At 39.7% G+C, this 23,208-nt stretch overlaps 1 protein-coding gene across 3 annotated transcripts in view; it reads right to left on the bottom strand.

Annotated features, from left to right (window-relative positions):
- Positions 1 to 23,208, bottom strand: part of GRM3 (glutamate metabotropic receptor 3) — a 218,920-nt gene that overhangs the window by 7,708 nt on the left and 188,004 nt on the right. For all 3 annotated transcript variants that reach the window (XM_003782633.2, XM_003782634.2, XM_012812203.1), the window contains 2 exons: positions 18,732 to 19,798; positions 7,071 to 7,245 (listed from right to left, as the gene is read on the bottom strand). In XM_003782633.2, coding sequence (XP_003782681.1) covers positions 7,071 to 7,245; positions 18,732 to 19,798 — 1,242 coding nt within the window. The remainder of the gene's footprint in view (positions 1 to 7,070; positions 7,246 to 18,731; positions 19,799 to 23,208) is intronic.

Raw genomic sequence — 23,208 nt, 5'->3', positions numbered from 1 at the left:
GATGGAAAATGGGACTATGCAGTGTAACTTAATTCAAGAAGTGATAATTACTTTTTAATAACAACTTAATTGTTAAGCTTTTGACATAAACATTTAGCCAGTCAACATGAATGATATTCCTTTATTCGTCTTAATCAAATCACATTTTCTGAGAAGATTTGTGGGTAGGCCCCGGAATATCATGCCTTCTCTGTATGAAACTTGGTTGTGTGGACTACTGGGTTCTCAGGTGGACATGATTTAAGCTATTGAACTCTCTGGTATAGGGGATTAATATAAGTCAATACCCATGCTGATAGCACACAATGTCATTAGGTGTGGAACTGAAGGGAAAGCTTTTAACTTAAAAAAAAAAAAAACCATTGAATTTGCAGATGATAATATTCCCATTATCAGAATAGTCTCTGAATGGAATTTTGTAACTGAGTGAGGCAGAAAATTTAGACAGGCCAGATAGCAGCGTCTGGGACTTCAGTTACCCAGTTCCTTACTGTACCCGATAGGTAGGGCTATAAATTTTCCATCTGGAAATGTGGTTATTAGAATAAATGTTCCTTAGTGGCTCTCCCAGCTCCAGTCTTTGTGGGCCTGTTGCTAAGGAAAGTGGGCTGGTTTTGCTTGGGGAAAACCTAGTGAAACATTAGATATAAAGACAATGACTTGAGGGTTAGAAAAAAGCAGTTGTTATGAGACCAATACAATGGCAATGTGAAGTAGAAGAAAGGAGAGGTACATGTGAGTTCTCAAATACATGGAGGGTTACCTGTTACAGCTGGAGACTCTTTTTTTCCATCCTCACAGAGGAAACGAGTGAAAAGGAATGGAACGAGAGTCTCAGAAATACTGAGGGCCTCCCAGAGGGAGAAGTGGATGGAGGTTTATCTGATTTGGATGCGTTAAGTATGTTCTGCTGGATGCAGTTGGCTTAACTTGCTGAGCGCTCACGGCTTTTCCTGCATTGCCCATTGAGGATTTATGTTCATAATATATTTATGCCTGGGGCAAGAAAGACCTTCAGTTCAGTCGGTATTATCAAATAACTTGCTCATCTGCCTGGCCAGACTGGAATATGTACTAGTGTCATTATGGGACTCCTTGAACTTAGAGTTTAGGCACAGGATGCTGTTTATCTGAAGTTGCACTATAGGGAAGAACCTTGGGCATTATGGGTCTGGTTTTCTTATATGCAGTCATTCAGACTTCAACAGTGGTTTTCCCCCTGATAGCTAGGGTAGCTTCAAAGGCTCAGCCATTGATAAACACAGTCCTGTCCTCCTGTGTTTGTTTTCTGTTGCTGTAGGTATGTGAAAGTCATTCCATGACTCCAGCTACTGCTTTTTTTGTTTTTTAATTTCAGAATATTTCAGGGGTACACATATTTTAGTTATATGATTTGTTTTTGTACAGTTTGAGTCAAAGTTATAAGTATGCCTTTTCATAATGTGAAAATACTTTGGAATAAGAATAATTCTATTAAATGAGAAGTTTACACATTATGACCTAGACAAGTGATTTTCTGAGTAAGGTTTTGGCAGAGGAATCAATCTCCATATACCTACAGCTCCTTGGGGACCTAAATCTGGGCCTCATTAGTTAACAGAAGTCTCTTGGCTGATCTTAATGATGATGACATACATACATCTGAATGATTACTATGAGCAAGAGACACACATCCTCATAGGACCAAGTCTGGGTACATAATAGCTCTGATGACTACGGGCAGACTTCATTTCTCACCTCTCCCAAATCTGTGCTGATACAAAACCGTATTAATGCCAACATTCTGCACGGCATGGCTCCCATAGGGTTTAATACTGTGTAACCTCATGTGTACTTCCAGCTTGAGTCTTTCACTATTACACAGTTTTACTTACATCCCAAGCATATGTTCTTGATTGCCTGTCCTTAAGAACCAGCTCTGGGAAGGCCGTTTACTTTTAAAGTTGAACAGAATATAGAATAACCTCATTTCTTTTTCAACCAAATACAAAGGATTGTTTGCTTATGTATGTGGGTGTGGGAGCACACTGTAAGTATGAGTTTAGAATTTCAGGGTCCCTGAGTAGTACTGCCATTGGAAGGAGCCTGCTCACTTTTGTAAATGTTTTCTGAATGTCCAGGTGCTTTTGTACTTCCCTGGAGGTTGTAGAGGCAGCTTGGGAAGTAACTACATGGGATTGTGGCCACTGGCATCACCAGGCAAAAGATCAGAGTTCGGACGCCACTCCCTCTCTGAAATCCTGCTTCTTCCCTGATGGTGTAAGAAAACTTTCCTGCCCTGCACTGATATCAGTGGATGAAGTAGATAAGCATAGTTGGGTGGAGGTTCTTAAAATGTTTCCTTTGGACCACTTCCACTGAACCAGCTGGGGTATCCGTTACAAACCAGATTTCTAGCCTTTGCCCTAGATGCTGTGAATCAGATCAGGGGTGGGGCAGGCACTCCCATTTCAAAGAGGTCATTTTTTATACACATATATTTGGGAATCATTGCCCATGGGTACTTTTAATGTAGAAAAGTTAAGGTTTCATTTATTTTTAAAGTTCAGACTTCCACTCTATCAAGTTAATCAAGCACATCTTTTGCGCATAGCAAGATATAAAACATTTCTCAAACAGTGAGTTTTCCAAGATGTCTTTAACCATGCTCTTTTTTATGTGGTTGCTTCTGAGTTTGGTCATGCTTTTCTATCCTTTTGCGGCAATTTCTCAGCTTTAAAACTTCAATAACAATATTCTTTGTGCTACCAACCACTTTAGGTGCCATCAGGAGGCTTGCCTGTGCTTTGGAGTAACTTGGTGTTCCTGCTACTCCCTTGCCAGAGAACACCCTGGGAATTGATATGGCTGTGATTTCTAGTCTGGGTGACTTCTTGGTATTGCATGGGATTAAGTGTGTCAGGTCACTGTAATCCTTGAGAAGAGTACAGTACTGGATTAATTTGGGGTTTGGAGAGAGTGACATAATAAAAATGGTCACTGATTCTTTGAGAGGTGGGGTCTATACCCCTCCTCTTGAATCTAGGCAGGAGTGTGACAGCTTTGATAACTATGTATGGCACCAGTCATGCTGTGCCAGTGTCCTGGCCATGCCAGTTTCTATTTCCTTTTTTTATGGAACATGTTCTTTGGGAGGCAATGTGCAAAGGCTTCTGGCCAACATGCCAAGAATAAAAGTGAAATCATCATGAACCCTTCTGATCATCCCAGTCTCTGCTAAAAACAATAGAAGAACTCCAGTCAAAGCCTCATGGAGCATGCTGGGCATGGTGGCTCATTCCTGTAATCCCAACAGTTTGGAAGGCCAAGCCAAGAGGCCAGGAGTTCAAGACTAGCCTGGGAAACATAGTGAGACCTCATCTCTATTAAAAAAAAAAAAAAAGGCAAACAATGTAACCTAATTATCATACCCTTCTATCAATCTGAAATTAAAAAAAAAAATGGCCTTATGGAAAGGTGAACTGCTTAGCCAAGTCCTGACTGAATATCTGTGCCATAAAATCATGAGAGATAAGAAAAGAGTTGTTGTTTTAAGCCTCCAAGTTGGGAGGAAGTTTGTTAGGCAGGACAGATAAAGTGGAGGGAATGAGCTAACCTTGTTGCTGTATGAGCTAACTCTCATCTTTACTACGTATATGCGATTTTGTTGATTTTGTTTTTACCTCTGGAGAGAAAAACCCAGAAAATCAGCAGCAATATTGCTAACAACTACCCAGTGGAATAAAGGGCTGGCATAATACTTGCTGGAAGAACATAAAAATGCATAACCTGAGTAAAACATATGCTTTACCTAATGAACTCAGAGCAGTTTCAGGACTTTTCCTCATTTATTACCAAATAAACTTCCTGCTATTTAGGAGGTGAATGGATATAAATTGAAATGAATATGTAAGAAAGGAAACAGACACTAAGATATTAAATGAGTTGCTTAAACTCTTTCCATCGTGGGTCAGTAACATGTTCATGTATAGAACTAAATCCCATAGACCGGCAGCCTTGAAACTTCTCTGACTGTGATTCACAGCAATAAATATATTTACCTGTGCCTGGTACACATACACATATAACTCTTCACAACTTAACCAGCCCTTCATGCCTTCATTATCATATCCAATGGACTATAAGAGTGTTCTGTTGTTTTGTTTCTAAAAACACTAGCCAAACATACTAAATAAACGTCATGACCTATTAATGGGTTATAATCTACAGAATGGAAAACGCTGTCCTAGATACTCAGTTTCATCAGGCAAGGTATGTGTAGAGGTCTGAGAAATTACTGGTATATAGTAGGTGCTCAAGAATTGAATGAAGGAATGAATTTTATGAATGAATGAATTTCATGATAATAGTTCCAGTTTGTTAAAATGGGAAGGATTTTAACTGTAAGTCAGAAAATCCAGGATTAACTCCTGACTCTGATGATATAAAAATCATCGTATATCCTTCAAAAGTAACTTAAATTCTCAATTTTCTTACCTACAAAATAGAACTTGTGGTATTTGGTACTCATGAAGACAACATGAGTTCATAAACATAAAACTATTTTGTTTTAATTTTATTTTTGTGTTTTTGTTTTTATGTCACCCTGGGTAGTGTGCTGTAGCATCACAGCTCACAGCAACCTCAGACTCTTAAGCTCAAGTGATTCTCTTGTTTTAGCCTCCCAAGTAACTAGGACTACAGGTACCCACCACAATGCTCAGCTATTTTTTGGTTGTAGTTGTCATTGCTGTTTGGCAGGCCTGGGCTGGGTTTGTGTATGTGGCTAGCGCCCTAGTCACTGAGCTACAGGTGCTGAGCCCATAAAACTATTTTGATTGAAAGATATACAATTATAAATAAAAGGTGAATGTATTTGTTACAAATGTACTTTAAAATGACTCGAGACTATATAAATTCTTCACTTTACTCCATAATACCACTTCATTGATTTGGACTTATTAGGGTAATATTGCTGAAACAATGAGATCTGAATTTAGATCATTTTTAAAAAAGAAAATTTATTTAAAATTTCATCGAGTAACAAAATAGTCCAAAAATGTTGGGTTGGGCAGACATCTACCTCAAAAGTACTAATTGGGTCACTAACAGATTAGCGTGCTGAGCAACACATAAAGGGGTCCATTGTAGTCCTAGGACATGGTTTGTGTGTAAATGGATATTTCTAAATTTGACAAGAGACTTGATTAGAGAAAGTTCCTTTGTTAACTCTTCAGGAATTTATTGAATCCCAATATATGTATTAGGAAATACGCCATTTCTAAATTATTGAGGCCTGGATATATGAGACTTTGAACAATTGTCTGTGGAAGACTTAGGGACTTCACTCAATTGTTCCAGTAACACAGAGCTTAGAGCTATCAAGGACATGTTATTGTCCAGAGGTAAGTCACTGCATAGACCAGGTAACCTTCCCTTCATTCTCCCTGTAAAGCCTACCAAGTACTTAGCAACCTGAGAACTTTCCCAGCTTGTTTTCTGGGAGAGATAGCATGATACGGTGGTTAGATACACTGGCTTCGAAATCAGAGAAACTGACTTCTAAATTCTGGTTCTACCACCCACCTTGGGGGGGTTTCTTTACCTGAAAGGTTTGTGCATGTAAGATACAGCACACACATGCGTGAACGTGCACAACGCCCAGCAAATTGAAAATAATAAATGATAGTTCTTGTTAGCTGTTATTATTGTTGTTTTTACTAGTTATGCCAGTTTGTTTTTGTCTGGGCTAGCTAGCTGTTACAAATGATCTGCTAAAGAGATCTAAAGAGATCTATATACTGGAGAAATAAACATGTTTCCCTAAGATCCAAGAAAAACTGTTTCATAGGTTTTATCATGCCCCGAGGCTCAACCTTTGTGACACCTGGGAATTTAGATGAGACATAGTAACGTCCCCACTAGCAGAGCCCAGCCCACTGAGGAGTGGTTTGAGCAGCATACCCCTGAACACATGCTATCAGTCTGTCAGTCTTCTGTTTGCTGGGGGAAGGGCTGCCCTGTTAAATTCAGTACTTAGTTGGAGAAATCAGGGCACAAATGCGATTGCGCACCCTGTGATGCTGAGCTATTTTGAAGTATCCTTTCTAATCTACTGGAGGCAAAATTGTGAAGTAGTCATTTGTCTCTGTCACTTCTCATGCACCCCCCCAACCCCAGCTCCAGTCCCTTTCTCCCCACTCGTCCTGTGTCAGTAAATTTCTACTGCTCCATACCACAAATTAGCTGAAAATGGCTTAAAAGGTTGTCCCTTTCAGGTACATTTGTGCTTTAGAGAACTCTAAAGAATTAAATGGATGATTCTCTAAGGGTAATGCTTCAGACATTTGTAGGCCAGCAGGAGAGAGAACTGGGGAGCTGTGCTGGCATCCTCCAGTTCACACTGCCCTCTCAGCTGGTCTCAGCTGAAAAAACATTGTGTCGTTGAAGTATGAGGACGATCTAGTGTTTTCCAAAGTGTGTGTGCCACAAGATGTTAGCTGGCTTTACTGTGGTCAAATACTTCCAAGAAACTCTGTGAATAACAAAATTAAACAGGTTTCATTGCTGTAGAGATTCTCAAAACCTCTAAGATACTCATGTTAAAGGAAGTGCTTTAAACTTCCGAGGGAATATTCAGGATGCAGCATTTTTTCATCTTATTTGATTATCTTCCCCTTTTAATTTTTCACAAAGCACCTTCAGCATCTGCACGACATAGAGTATACTTTATAACATACTAATGTAGCCCAGTCCTCTAGTCCAATGAGTAAACTGAGGCAGGGAGCCATAAAGTGCCTTGTTCTAGGTTACCTACTAAACTGGCTATAGAACAGGACTAGAGACAGGTTACCTAATTCCACAACATGGTCAAAAATCCCAATTATGGATTTAATATCTTCCCTGCCTTCTAGACCATATGTGCTGCCCCAAAAGAAACTTCAACTCCTTGGCTTCTCCCTGTATGCACGGCACCTAGCGTAGTACCTGACAGCACAGCTAAATCAGTTCTTATTACAGCTCAGATTGTTGCCTGTTCCTACACCCAGTGCTGTGTGTACAGAAGAGTCAGCGTTGAGCTCTATACTTACACTGAGAATACGTGGTCCCAGTTCCACTGACGCTGAACCTGTTGAGGTGCAGTCTGTGTGTGACCACATTCTTCTGGGGTTGGAACAGGACAATGTGCACCTTGGGTGCAAACAAACAGCCCAAGACCACGAAGCCGCTCAGGCTGACAGAGATGCACATGGTGGTTGTCTGCACCTACAAGAGAAGGTCGCCTAGTAAGTGTGCAGCTAGAAACCCAATCAGATGGCCAACGAAAGCAAGCACTAAAACAAGACCAAGTGAGAAACCCAGAATCATCCCTAGATCTGTTCTTATCACAGCCAAATCAATACAGTAATTATATCAGATCTTCTGTGTTTGGGATATTCAGGGAAACATTGCTTAGGATTTGTAAGCAAACACCATTTGCGCGGGGTTGTCCTGAATGCTTGCCAAGACTTCACAGGGAATTTTTGTTTTGTTTTCTTTATATTTTCATGAAGATATTTCTGCAGATCCACTGAAATTGGAACCTTAATTAGTAAAACGTAAATACTGACTGGTGAAGTGGCCAGCTTGCTGATGGTTTCTGTTACTGAATGAGGCTTGCTTAGGGTTCACTGTGGTATGAACAAGTCTGGGTCTTTTCCATCTCTCTCTTTCTGGGTGCTCTGCCCAGAGCTACTAGCTTGCCCCCTCAGTCTTGGGGGACACCATCAACTTCCTTCTCTGTCACCTTTTCTTTTACTTATTTTGTTGGGATCTCTCTGGGATCTGGGTACACTAGGAACTCAGCGTTCTATGTTGTGTTTCCCAGGCTTCTGCACACCCATCCTTGGCAGAGAATTTCCACTTTCTCCCTCTGCATCCCCTGAAAATTCTGAAACCCTCAGAACTAGGGTTTATCAGATTCCCTCATAAGCTATCTTCTCTGATCCCATCATTTGTACTGGCTTCAGTTCTCATAAATTTTCTGGAAGAGTCCACATATTTTATCACTTTCAGTCTTAAAAAATGGAAATTATTTATTTCTTCTATCTTTTTTGTGAACATTTACCATAGATACTCAGAGGCTCCTTGGAATCTGAGAGGAACTTTAGATGTTTTTTCTGTCCCCTCTCCCCCAGGCAAATGCTGTTACAAAACAGCATAATTTCTAATGCTCTAAATGACTTTGGGCATCTATAAAACATTGCTATAAAGTCTCTGTCTTGCTCTCTAATCAAGGAAAGGTGAAGACTGAATAAATTAACTGGAGGAGCCATACAACTTTAGAAGGCTTTATTTTGTATTTGTTTAAAAAAAAAATCCAGACTATACTGTGGCATAAGTCTTTGGATCTTGAGTTACTCTAAGTGATGAAAGCATAACCCATTCTCACCATTTTAAAATTCTTTTCTCCTTTAACCACTCTTGAGGTCCATCTTGAGGTCCCTAATTAATAGGCTCCTTTCTTTTTTTTTGAGACAGAGCCTAGGTAGAGTGCTGTGGCATCACACCTCACAGCAACCTCCAACTCCTGGGCTCAACTCTCACCTCCGCCTCCCAAGTAGCTGGGACCACAGGTGCCCACCACAACATCTGGCTATTTTTTGGTAGCAGCCATCATTGTTGTTTGGTGGGCCCGGGCTGGATTCAAACCCACCATCTTAGGTGTATGTGGCTGGCACCTTAGCCACTTGAGCCACAGGCGCCGAGCCAGGCTCCTTTCTTGTTTGTGAACATCCGAGAAAAGAGGGGACTATCTAATTACATGAGGTAAAAGCCTTGATACATCTGTAGATATTTTTTACATATATGTGTCATATGATGTTAGAATTGTACTTTTCTTGTCTCAGTCTCTGCCTCAGATGCCAACATGAAAGATATCAGATATGGAGGGGTTGAGACAAATCCAAAGGTACAAAAATTTTCAAAGATACCCTTTCTAAGAACTTGTGATGCTTGAAACTCCTTACGCATGTTAAGACGTTATAAGAAGAGGAGCGAGGAGAGGATTGGGAGGAGAATATCTTGAGTTCTGTCTCCTCACTTAAAGGCTAGTGAGGACAGTTGCAGTGTGGCCACTTACAGAAAGTTTGAGGTGTTTCTCTAGGAAGAGGATGCCCTGGATTGGGGTCTAACTCATGTCTTAGAAATCTGCAAGGTGAGAAAAGGCTAGCTGCTTTAGTGGCATGTCACAGAAACTTGCTACTGTCCTGAGGTAGTCCTTTACTCCAAATATGTATCACAGAGAAAGATCTGACTGTGTGCATGGACAAGATGGACCACATGAAAGCCAGCATGGGTATTCTTGGTCCTGGGTGGAGAAGTCTGGAGACCTAGAGAAGGGAGAAAACGTCTGGAGCGGGGTACAGCTGGAGGTCCTGGGAATGAGCTGGAGGCACCAGAGAGAATGCCAGCCACTCACTCCCAGAGGGGAACTAGCAAAAATCTCACAAAAACATCTGTCAGTCACCTGAAGGGTGTATCTTTAACCACTTACAGGCTTAGAGGTCACAGAGCCATCCTGCCTCAAAGAACTGTCCTCCTTCTTCATCACCACTTTAGTCAGGGCTGAGAGGGACAGCGCCTGGGTGGACTGAGGAGCGTGAGCATGGAGGAAGGAGAAGCCAGCCACTGCCGACCCCAGTCCGAGGCTGGCCAGGCGTCAGGAGGAAACGAGGTTGAATGTTACAGCAGTTCTGATGATTGCACAGCAGTAGCCACTTCAATTTCTTAATAGAGATAATTTTCAATTGATATATACTTAGGACCTTATGTTAACTGAGAGTGTGCAAGTCCCCGGGCCTCCCAAGGTTATGAGCATTTATGTTCTTTGCTCCATCCCCAGCACCAGGATGGGGCCTCACAAATGGTGAACACTCAGGGTTTGAATGTGTCCCTTTGAATTTCCATCCAGGGGTTGGGGGAGGGTGATTATCTTCATGGAATAGTAAAGGGGACGTAGAACTAAAGTTGCATTTTTATGATAGTTCATGCACCACATTTATTCATTATACCGGTTATAAATTTGAAACCTTTTAGCTTTTTTTTTTTTTTTTTTTTTTTTTAACAAGGCCCAAGTATCAGCCTCAGAGTTTGGGTCGTCTGGTTCCTTCAGTAAGTCACACTATGAAAAGTCTACGAGAATTCTGTGTTCTGTCTCTCTGTACACTACCAGTTCATGCTGCTCTGTTTTCATCTTCCTGATGAACATCTGACACACGCCCTTCCTTTGGCCTCCTGGTCACGCCTGTCCCTCAGTGGTGGCTCCTTCTCCTAGTCATCTATTCTGTATGATGTAAGTGCTAGAGTGTCCCAGGCCTCTGTTTTATACCCTCTTCTCTTCAAGATCCCATTGAATTCCATGACTTAAATGCCTCCTGTATTCGACAATGTCCAAATATTTATCGCTAGTTTTCACCTACCCTATGGGTTTATATGTACCAGAATGTTTATGCAGCCCAATTCATAATTGCTAAGTCATGGAAGAAGCCCAAGTGCCCATTGACCCATGAATGGATTAATAAATTGTGGTATATGTACACCATGGAATATTATGCAGCCTTATAGAAAGATGGAGACTTTACCTCTTACGTGTTTACATGGATGGAGCTGGAACATATTCTTCTTAGCAAAGTATCTCAAGAATGGAAGAAAAATAACCCAATGTACTCAGTCTTACTATGAACCCAATTATAGCCCAAGAAGAAGGAGAAAGGGGAGAGGAGATGGGAATGGGTGGAGGGAGCGTAGTTGGTGGGACCACATCTACAGTGCATCTTACAAGGGTACAAGTGAAATTTACTAGGTGTAGAATATAAATGTCTTAACACAATAACTAAGAAAATGCTGTGAAGGCTATGTTGACCAGTTTGATGAAAGCATTTCAGATTGTGTGTAAAACTAGCACATTGTACCCCATGATTGCATTAATGTACACAGCTATGATTTAATAAAAAAATTCACCTTATTCTTTTGGATGTGAAATAGGAATATTATAATTAATATGTAAACAGAAGCTGATTGTTTTCTCCAAGTGTCCTTGTTTGAGTGACGCCAAATTGTGCAAAGCAAAAACCTGGAAGCTATCCTTGATTTTGCTATTGCCCTTATACCCACACATTCAGTCCAGCAGCAAGTTCCGCTGGTTCTGCTGGAAGATAATTCCCTACAAGTCTCTCATGTTATCTTGTGAGCAAGGCCCTAGCTGCCTTTGTTCTAGGCTGTCTTTTTAAGGATATATGTAGAGCAAAGAGCTTCAGAAGATAGGGCCTACCTTTCCAGCAAAGGGGCAGCATGCCATCCATCATAAAAGATTCATGTTTCCTCATCTCAGAGTTCCTCTCATATGAGGCAACCCACTGACTGTGCAGGAGTCACCTGGCCCACTTTGTGTCGCCCTGCAGAAAAGGCACCCAGGGGAACTGTGTGAGTGCTGACACTCCAACTATTGCTGTAGCTGTGACTCACAAAGTCCTTTTTGTCTGCATCAGACAAACTGTGGCAGGCTAACTTGTTACCTTATGAGTAGAGTAAAATTCCAGACACTACAGTCTGACAGTTTTGGCAGTGAGGATGAAATGCCAACAGAGACACGGCTTTTTCAGACAGGAAATATGAGGGCCTCAAGGGCGGATTAACAAGATTTGAGAGAAATCCGTGGAAATGAGTAGCAAACATGTTGACTAAATTATATGGTTAACCAGAAATAAATAGTGCTCCACTGTATTGCCTATAAATGTGGAGGCTGTAGGGAGGAGGTCAAAGGCTGAGTAAAAAGGAAGTTGGTGCAAAGAGAGCTGCTGGACCAATGCCCTGACTGTTGCCCACTGCCCTCTGGGGGTAATCTGGGGCAGATTTCCTCCACAATTGGATTCAGATCCACCTGACTGTAACAACTACTACTAAAATTTATCCTGGGTGGGCAGAAAGTTATGCTTCGTTCATACGGAAGTCTCAGAGACATTTGCTGCACTGACCATGGGAAGACTTTCCGAGAAGGCAGAAACCAGGAGAATCCTTTGAACTGGCTGGTTCCCTTGGGATGCTGGGAGGGGGTGAGATGGTCAGAACACATAATGGTTGTGAAAGAAGATGACAACAGCTGGCCCTTCTTAGGGCTCATTCCCCTGCTGTAGTCTCTTATGCCAAATTTAGATCCATTCCAAGGTGACAGTCAAAGGTCTCAGAGTTTTTTTGCAGCAGAACCTGGCTACAAAAAGGAGTTTTGGTCCTCTTGGTGAGATTTTCTTGAGACAGAAAGACTTTCTGGGAAACCATAGATAAGACACTGATATTTGTGTTTTTGCCTACAGTGGGTTTACACTGTTTGACAAAGGCATCATGTTAAAGAATGAGAAACTGATACAGAGAAATCTAGGCAATACCCTAAGAAACATCATCATGTTGGGATAGCAAGTGCCTGAATTAAGGTGGATTTTCTTTTTTTAGAAAGTTACTGTTGTGTGAATCAAGGCCAAATTAGTTGAAGTTTGAGTCCAAGCCAAAAAGCTATAGGTTCTGTTTTCTAAGTCAACAAGCTACCAAAGTTGGAGTGAATAGTGACAGCAATGATGATTCTGTTATCCAATTTAGGCTTTTGGATACACAAAAACATTGGACTTTCCTTTGGTTGAGCTATGAGTAGCTGCTGCATGCTTAAAACTTAAAGCAGGGACAGTGCCTATGGCTCAAAGGAGTAGGGCGCTGGCCCCATATGCCGGAGGTGGTGGGTTCAAATCCAGCCCCAGTCAAAAACTGCAAAAGAAACAACAACAAAAAAAACTGAAAGCAAATGTGTCTTTGCTTACCGGCATGGGGCCGTTCTGTTTCTAGGCTGCCTGATTCTGCCTTCTTGCTTACCTTGATTTTAGCTATTTTAAGGAAAACGGCACTTAAGGTTAGGATCAAGGTTTCCCCAACCCTAAGGGGGCTGAAGTCTATAACTCCCAGACTAAGTATAATGAGGAACTTGAGAAGGAGATGAACTCAAAATTGTATGCTTTGTTGGTTACAGACAGACAAGTCACCACCCTACTTAGATCTGTCGGTGGGAGGCAGGGCTGGGAGGAGGGTGAGGCAGATGAGGCACCTGCTTCAGATGCAAATTTAAGGGGGTAATTCAGGAGTCAAGACAAATACTATTTTAATGCAATATTTTAAGAAATCAAAATTAATGCAAAACCTATGGTGAACACAATATTAACATTTTAAATAAGATCAGTAATAGTGATGTGCTGTTGGTATATTGGATCCTAAGCCAAAAAGAAAACTAATACTGATCTTGTCTTGAGAACTGCCTATGTGGGTGTCACTTTGCATTGACTTGTGGAAATTGGGACTCGAAGCACCCACACAAATGCTGACACTCTGGCCTCTGCTATGGCTGTGAGTGATAAAGTCCAAATCAGGACTGAATCAGGACTCTTGTGTCTTTGGACAGTAACCTTGAAGCCGTGGTATCCTAACCTGGTAGAGTGCAGTTAAGGTAGCAACATTTCACAGTTCTTGAAAGGTTCTACCTCTAGTTCAAACCATCTTCATTGCTAACGTCTACTGTAGCCACCATTGGCTCTGATGGGAACACCTCGCTCAGCCTCCTCACCGGTCTCCTCATAGTCCTGCCTTTGCCTTTCTGTCAGACAGTCCCAAAGTCCATAGCAGCTTGACTTCCCCACCCTAAAATGTGAGACAGTAAACTCCTCTGCTTAAAAATATTTCATTGGTTTCCTTTTCCATGTAAAATGAAACCTAAACTCTGCCTGGCGAGTCCTACATGGTCCAGCTCCCCTGTCTCCCTCTTGTATCAAGTTACTCCTCCACCCCATCACTAAACTGCAGCCACATGCCTTTCCTTTCTCAGACATTTTTGATTACAAGTGTTTGTGCTCCTTATATCTTCTGTGTAGCATGGAGAACCCCAATGGCTGGCTGCTTCACATCCTTCAGAAGAGTATTATGTAATAGATGCTAGCACAGTAGGGGTGACAAACATATTTGAAAGAATTTGAGATTTGATGTTTTGTTTAAATATTCAAAATGGTCAACATGGGAAAATAAGAATCCCTTCGTAAGTTTTGAACCATGTCAAAATTCTAGTGTTCCCTCCAATGTCTCGGCCTAGCATAGGTACATTGCTTCATTTGTCCCAACCCCAACAATCCAGAATCTTCATACTCCAAGTATGGGTCTTTGTCTAGCAGCTTCTCCATTCCCTGGCAGCTTGCAACAAATCCCTTCTTGGGCTCTATTCTTCCTTGGTGAATCTGAGTCTTTCGTTAAACAAGCTCCCCAGGTGATTTGTATGCACATCACAGTTTGAGGTGCACTGCAGTAACCTTTTCAGGAAAAATTTTAAAAATTCCCATCGCAGCACTCACCACTGCATGAGTTAGCCTGCATTTTCATTCATTCATTATTTACTCTCCGTCTCTTTCCTCCCCTCACTTCCCACTAGACTCTGTATTGCAAAATTGGGACTTGTCCATGTTGATAACTGTCGGCATCTCCAAGGCCTATAATATGTTTTCAAATGTTTTTGGAAGACATGAATGAGCAAAACACTCAGTAATTACTATTAATGAATTTCTTTTATGGATAACTTTACACCCAAACATGGCCTAGTTTTTATTTACAAATTTATGCTGTGTATTAGGATCCCCAATGACTCACTGTTTGATTCTTAAAATAACCGAGAAGGTTTTAGTTGTGATACAGCAGGAGATGACTTGGATAATTCCTCAAAGATCTGAAATTCCTGTTCACTCTCTCTTGGATGCCTGTAATAGCTTCAATTAGTCCTTCTTGTTTAGACCTTACTCCTTTAAAGCCACCTTTCATGTTAAGGGTAGGTTAAGTTTGTGGTACAATATGAAGGACATGGATTTGAATCAGAAAAACTTGTCCTACCTAATATTTTTTAATTGTGCCACCTGGGAAGTTAATTATCCTTTGAGTCTGTTTACTCATTTCTCTAATGGATAATAAAATTTGCTTTCCAGGGTGTTAATGAGGATAAGTGGGCCATTGTATTCAAAGCATCTAGCAGAGTAAGTTGATCAGGAAGGATTTGCTCCTCGCTTTCCCTTTTACGTTTAATCATGTCACTCGCTGCCTGAGCAGACAACCAGCCAAAAGAAAATAAGAAAAAGTTCTAAAAACTTCCAAGACCTCAAAGCATTTAAATATCATTTACATGAATCCCTCTGCCTGATATAATCTGGCCAGGTTGCCAATTCCTGTGAGTTTCTCACTCTGCTCTCCCGCCCTCCGCCCCTTTTCCACCTGAGGAAGATTGATAAGACTGTCTTCTGGTTGGCTCATTCCTTTCTTGTCTCCAGAATATTCCCTCTGTTTTCTATTTTAATTGTACTTGCCCACCGAGGTACAGGATAAAATCCCAAGCGTTCAAGAAGTATTCCTGGAAGCAAAAGATCAAGCTCTTTTAGGAAACTCGTGAGTATTTAGAGTTTGTATTGCCAATTTAATTATAAAGTACTCTGTGTTAATAATAATTGAATTCTTTCATGTTTGATATTGTTCTGCCAGCTAGGATATAAACTTTCTGAAGATTGGAGTAGTGCATTATTTTTATTTATTACACAAAATGGGTGGCAAAAGACTGAGTCATAAACTTTGTTGACTGTTTGATGTCCAATTTTTTCCAGCTGCTGTTAAATTACTGAGTACTTTTCAAATGCTGTTGATTCTGTCTGAACCACATGGTTTTCCTCTGGGAAGTTTTAAATCTCAGTCTTGTTCTCGAATTTCTAGAACGAGGGTTCTAGGTTCGAATGCTCATAGGGCTCATGAAGGCTCCTAAGTGAAAGAAGCCGGCTGTAAGAATGCAGAGATGGATGTGGGGTGTGGATCACAGGCGCAAGAGGGCTCACTCCTGAGGTGTGTGCTATGCAGGTCCAGCTAACTACTGTGTGGAGGAATTTGGGCTCCCATGCTTTCCTTGGTTACGTGAAACCCCAAATCTTGATATTTATGTAAAATTTCTCAGATTTTTTAACTTTGAAAAATATTTCAAAACAGTGCAGGCAGAATCAAACATATCTGTGGGGGAATGTGATTCATTAGGGCAGGGAATTTCAACCTGAGTTGTAAACCAGAATCACCTGGGAAGCTTTCAAAAATCCTGATATCCTGGCCACTGACCAAGCCAATTAAATCAGAAACTCTTGGGTGTTTCTCAGGTATCAGTATTCTTTAACTGCTTCAGTTGGTTCAATATGCAGTGAAATTTGAAAACCACAGTCTTGGAGGCTTCTGTCTATCTTCCGCATTTCTTTTGCAAAGTTAGGATTGGCATTATTTGTAAAGAGTGAGACCTCAGATGATCTTAGTGTGACAGGATACCTTAATTAGCATGGGCCTTAAAAAAGCCAATTCCGTGTCTTCTGCCCTATTTGCCTTATAAATCCTGCCATGTGGTGAAAGTTCTGGCATGTTCATCTGATTTCATTTAGTCACTTGCTATCTTGCTACTGTATTGCTGCATTTAAATAAAAAAGTCATTTTTGTGTGTGTTTTAGAAATAAATGCTAATTTATTTAATAAAACTTAATTTTTATAATGTTATTTATGTTTATTCTCAGGATTTTCTGCTTTCTCTCTCTCTCTCTTTTTTTTTTGTAACCAGCTGTTTTGACAATGAATAGTTTCAAATTATATGTCCAAGGGAAAATAATTAGTATTGTAACTATTTTGCAGTCCCAATACTCCATGTCTGGCTAAGAGTAGCTTCCTAAAAACTTAAAAAAATCCTTGCAGATCTAAGGGAGTGGATGTATATATAAAAGCAAAAGGTAGAGATAAGGGCATTAAAGTACATTCATTTATAGCTATCCATTTTAATCCCCAAAGTCTAAAATTTCAATCCCTCTGTGGTGTGTAATTCTCTACCCTTTGATTTTGCTGATTTGGTTTGATGTTACCTCTTCCTAAAGATTTCAATTTTTTAAAAAATAGGTATTCTTAATATGTGTGGCCATTAATCCAGCACTGAACTTATGTTCATCACTTTTATTGTTCATCCCTTAAATAGCCCAGAGGTTTCAGCCACACAGTTGTGAATAATTTAAATAGACAAGATATGTCTACAATAAACTTTGCCAGTCTCTTGAGCCTATGGTTTAAACAGATTTGTGTTCTTTTTTTGAAAAAAATTTTAATTGGCAAAAAGTGTATATATTTATTATGTTCAAAATGATATTTTGTAATATGTATATATTGTGGAATGGCTAAATTAACATTACTTCACATACTTATTCTTTTGTGGTAAGAACACTTAAGATCTACCGTCTTGGCTCAGTGCCTGTAGCTTGGCGGCTAGGATGACAGCCACATGAACCAGGGCTGGCGGGTTTGAAACTGGCTGGGGCCTGCCAAACAACAATGACAACTGCGACAACAACAACAACAACAACAAAATAGCTGGGCATTGTGGTGGGCTCCTGTAGTCCCAGGTTCTTGGGAGGCTGAGGCAAGAGAGTAGCTTAAGCCCAAGAGTTGGAGATTGCTGTGACCTGTGACACTACAGCGCTCTACCTAGGGCAACGTAGTGAGACTCTGTCTCAAAAGAAAAAAAAAAAACCAAACTACCATCTTAGTGATTTTCAAGACTACAAAGATAGTTATCATTTTTACATTCCATCTCTTGAATTATTCCTCCTATTTAACTGGAACTATGTATCTTCTTTGTCTTCTTTTTGGGCAGAAATTTTCTAGATTTTGTCAATGTAGGGATTGCTGGCAAACAGCAGATTTGGGGATTCTTACAAACTATAGAGGCATTTCATTTTATGAAATTACAGTGTAACAAGGAAACCATTATGATTGTGGAAACTTTTAATCTATGATGACCTAAGAAATATAGAGAATAAAATCCAATTGCCTGAATAGAAAAGAAATTCTTAGACTCATTATGAGATATTAAAATCAGAATTACAAATACAAAAATAACTGATAAAGAGTTATAACAATTTGGGAAATTATGATGAAATGTTAAAGTTTCTTTTAGATGAGATGGAAATTATATGAAAGCTCAGAAATTTGAATTATATAATAGTGACTGTTAAATTAATGACTTAATTAGGTTACTTAGATATGTATAGTAAAATTTCTAACTAGTTCAAGAAATGTATATATATACATAGACAAATGTGCATATATAACTAAAGCTGTAAAAAAGGCATAGCACATTAACATTGTATTTTAATCTGTCTTATGGAAGTAATGAAACATGAGTGAAGGGTTTTATATCTTTAAACTGATCCTGGCTCAATGTTGCAAGTGTATTTTAATTAACAGCTTCATTTGTGGTAGCCTCTTGTATCTAATTTGAAGTAGTCTCATTAGGTCCTTAATAGTTTAAGTCTTATTCTCTTGTCAATCACTTTTCAAGCTCAATTAAAAGGTTTTTTAAATGGTGTACGTGTGTTTATTACATTTTCTCTCCGACTAGGTTACACATTGCTTGAATGATCACATCATTCACATTTATCTTCCTCTCTTTGCCTAGCATGGTACTCTGCACATCATAGGTATTAAGTAAATGCTTTTGAAACATGGTGAACTCATCTCTGCATATAATATAGAAATCATCATGCCATTTGTAACTACCCAACTCATTGCTGAGATGAAATAAAAGAAGACTGTTTTGTAACCCATCCAAGAAGAACAACAGAAAGAAGAAACTATCAAAGACTTACTCTGTAGTCACTTGACGTCACATAAAATATTGGGAGGAAGGCCAGCCAAATGATGCAGGTGGTGTACATGGTAAATCCTATGAACTTGGCTTCATTGAAATTTTCTGGGCACTTCCGCGTTTTGAAGGCATAAACAGTGCATAAGATCACCAGGATCACATCGTAGGTAAGAGAGATCAACATGCTGGAATCTTTGACATTGCATTTTAAGATGACCGTTTCCCGCTTCTCTGGAAGGGTATACCTCCTGGTGCCTGGAGTCTCCAGGATGAGCCACACAGACACCATCACGATTTGCACCAGTATCAGACCCAGGCAGATGAAAACCTGAGAACTGGGGCTGATGAACTTTGGCCTTTGAGCTCCATTCTTGACCCCATCGAAGATGCGTGCGATGCAGTTTGTCTTGGTCAGCAGGGCTGAGTAGCAGACAGCAAAGGAGGTCCCCAGCCCCAGTCGGCGCAACGCACAGATGACTGGTGATGGCTTGGCGATGAAGAAAAATGTCATGCAATATGACAGGCCAACTCCAAACAACAAAATGTAGCAAAGTTCCCGGCCTGATGCTTTGACCAAGGGTGTGTTGTTGTGCTTGATAAAAACAGTTACAACCATGCTTGTACATATAAACCCCAAACAGGCAATGGTGACCGGGCCAATAGCCCAGGCATCTTCCCACTTAATGTAGTCCTCGGGAAGATCAAAGCATCCAGTGAGGTCTGCAGTGGGCCACTGCCCGGGCCCACAATCCATACAGGTAAACTCATCAGCCAGGTATTCGTAGGGCTCACAGGGGATGCAGATCCAACAGCAGACATCCCCTGGTTGCATGTTCTTCATTTCATTGGGGGCACAGGGGTCACTGCACTGGGAAGTGGGGACTGAGTTCCGGGACCAGTGTATGGAATCGACGTCTAGTGATAAGGTTTCTGCCCAGTGACCAACCTTCAAGTAGGAATACTTTCCACCCACATGTTGGAAATTGAACACGTTGTATCGCCCCATTCCATCTCCATAAGTGTCAAACTTGACGATGCTATCTGCATCTTTATTTGGATTAAATGGAGCTGTGATATGTAAAGACAAAAAAGGAAAAAAGGAAAAGAAAAGAACACTTGTTTAGATATCTCATGTGTGACCAGGCAATTACTTTATGTCATACTTAGCATAGCAAAACTGAAATAACAGAATGGAGATTCCAAAGCTAAAATCACTTATTAGTTATGATAAAGGTACACATCAAAAGCTACTTGCATACTCAGGCATTCATAAATTGATTCAGTTAACATTATTGGGTGTCTAACAGGTACCAAGTGCCAGTGACAATCATGGGTACAATACAGTGCTGCCTTCAAAGGAACACTTGGAAACATGCAGTCTTAATCTCTGTGGTGCACAAATATTCTGTTCTTGAAAGATTTTATGATAGGAATAAGGGAAAATATTGCATCTCATTCTTATCACTTATAGAAGAATCTTTATAAGTTGGGACTATAACTAACTGGTCAACATATGGAGGTGGTCAACATAGGGAACCAGGACTACTCTACTGTTGTGTACAAGTGGTCCATGTCTGATCTCTGAAAATTAGATCAACTTAAGGAGTGGTCCACGTAGGAAGATGATGAACTGCGGAGGTTCTACTGTATTCATTTATTTACCGCCCCCAAGATGTTTCTGATCTAAAACATTTTCATAAAATATAAAGTAATTAGAAAGAGTTTTTCTCCTTCAAAATGAAGAGAATTATCTTATTATAGATGTAGATATGCTTCTTTTAAATAGTTCAAATGACTCAGAAAAAAAAATTACAACATACCATAATCCTTTGACTATAATGTTTTAATATTTTGGAGTATATTCATTCTGACTAAATACACACATGTGTCTCTATAAGTGTATATCATGCTCCTATCCACATAAACAGATAAAACTTATCTGTATATAGAATCTAGGTAACTATGCTTCAAAGTTCCTTCTTAAGCAAACAGAGTTCATAGCATTCAGCCAAACAACCTGCTTTTAACCTCTTCCTTCCAGTTCCCTGTGAGTCCCTAAGAGCAGCAGGTCTCTGAGCATCTGTGCTTCCTCTTCTACTGGCTGCGCATCATGGCTCTCTCGCCAATGTCCACCACCACTCTGATCAGCTATTTCTATGCCATCTACTCTGGTATACTGTGTGCTTCTATTTCACACTGTTGATCTTTACTCTTTCCTTGACCTAGAAGAATAATATTGCTGATATCTGTGTGAAACACAGAAAGACTCTCTATCATCCATGGTAGGATTGCCCATGTTGGTAAAGACCCAAATGGGAGGTTTATTTATCCTTCATGTAGCAGTCTAAGGTGTTAGTCTGTTGGTGTCTCTCTTCCACATGGCAATTAAAAAACACAGATTATTTACATTTTGAAGCTGTGCCAGTTCCCACAGCCTCCTATTCATCAGTATCCATTCAGTGGAAGGAGAAAGAGTATAAGGAAGGTATGGCACATATTTTCATTCACACTTCATTGTTTAAAAGTTAGTCACAGGGACATATCCAACTTTAAAAGATGGTGCAAAATGGAGTTTAGATACTGTGCTTAACTACTGCTATGCCATGGAAGGAGACATTGGAATTTAGAGGACACTCCTGACCCTGGGGGTGTTATCTCCTAATGAGCTGTCTTCTTCTGGGCCCAATTGTTTTATGGAGGAAAAGTGTCCGTCAATGAATTATTTGGGTCCTTGGTAAAAGGATTTCATTTACAAAATGGCCCTCTTTTCTAAGAAATATAGCATATAGGTGCCCCTAGGGAGCTATAGTGGGTAATTTATAACGAAGTCTCATACCCCATATAATGTAGCCTAACTTTGCCTAATTTATTCCTCATTTATTGTGATTTTTTTCCTCTAAATTTTATTGTTATTTCACCCTATAATTTGACTTTACCAACCTTCACCTCCTTCTGCAATATTCTAAACCCACCATGTATGTTTGTGTGTGTTTGTACATGCATGGATTGGTTTCAGGTTCATTACAAGAATGAGGTAGTAGATGCCTTTAGGATTTTGAAGTCAGATGGACTATGTGTGATTCTCACCTCTTTTAATAATTTTGTGTCATTTAGCAAGTTAACCTTTCTGACTCTGTTTCCTAATTTGCAAATAGGGAATAAGAATTATTTTGAAGATTTGTTGAGATAAGCCATGTAACATGCTAAGCACGGTGCTTGGTATACAGTAAACATGTAACATAAAAGTTAGTGATAATAATTATGAGGACAAAAATAATAAGATAAAATAACTTCATGAAAAAGAAGAACTGAGTAAGAAGGAAGGCCAAGTTAGGAAGAGGGAGATATTATTCAATTGTCTGTACTGCTTTAACCAAGATTTGTTTCTGGCTCACTCAGGACCCCGGTCCTCCCACCCTTACCCTGCACTTCCAATATGTATGCAAGATTATACTTTTCTATTGTCTTATAATGTAGATTTTCCTTAATGAGCTATTGAGGATATTTTTTCTTGCATATATATCTTTATTTTCAATGGCTTATACTATAATTTTTTATAATTATACTATAATTTTGCCCATGTATACCAAGCTACTTAAACATTCCTATAGTTTTAACATTTAGGTTATTTCCATGGCTTTGCCTTTATTAACCTAATTATCTGGTGAATTTCTACAGCAAATTCACAGAATTAAAATTGCTGAGTCAAGATAAAATTAATGGGCCAATAGTTAGCTACAGGGTACCAGGTTGCCATTCAGAATAGGTATTTTTGCTTGCTTTTGGTTTTCTTGGTACCAATTCACATGCCCATTAACATTATACATTATAGCCCACTCTCCACAATCTCACCAACCCTGGGTATTGTTATTGTGTGTTTTGTTTAAATTTCAGATTAATATAAGGGTATATACAATTAGGTTACATTGTTTGTATTTGTTAGGTAGAGTCCAAGTTGTGGTTGAGCCCTCCCCCCGGAAGTGTGCCATATTAGTATTGGTCTTTTCAATTGTTGGCCAACTGATAGGTAATAATATGGATTTGGTTTGGGGAAGGGTGGGTCAAGATATTTTTGTTCTTTCTTATAAGCATGTTGTATTCATGTAAAAACTATGTCAGTATATTATTTTGACAAAAATAAAGAAATTATAAAGTTAAAATAGTACAAAGAGTAATTGAGCATGGCCAAGCAGAATAGCTTTAAAGTCAATACATTATAAAAATAATGTTCCTGCAAATATTATAATAAGTGCTTGAAAGGTGGGTGGTGAGTAAACAAGTAGCACTTTTGGTGAAATTTTGTTTTTCAGTATGTTTATATTTTATTAAATTTGTTTTTTAAATGTGTAAAATATGTACCAAAATGCAGTCTAATTTCTAAATCCTTTAAATACATAAAACACATTAAAGTACTTCAAATGAGCAAATTACAAATTCTAAACAAAAATCCATTGTTAGAAGGAGTGCCCTGATCCTTA

This window comes from Otolemur garnettii, unplaced genomic scaffold, assembly GCF_000181295.1.
Source record: "Otolemur garnettii isolate 467f Iridium unplaced genomic scaffold, OtoGar3 scaffold00005, whole genome shotgun sequence".
NCBI classification, from domain to species: Eukaryota; Metazoa; Chordata; class Mammalia; order Primates; family Galagidae; genus Otolemur; species Otolemur garnettii.
This window is presented reverse-complemented; position numbering and strand designations above follow the sequence as displayed.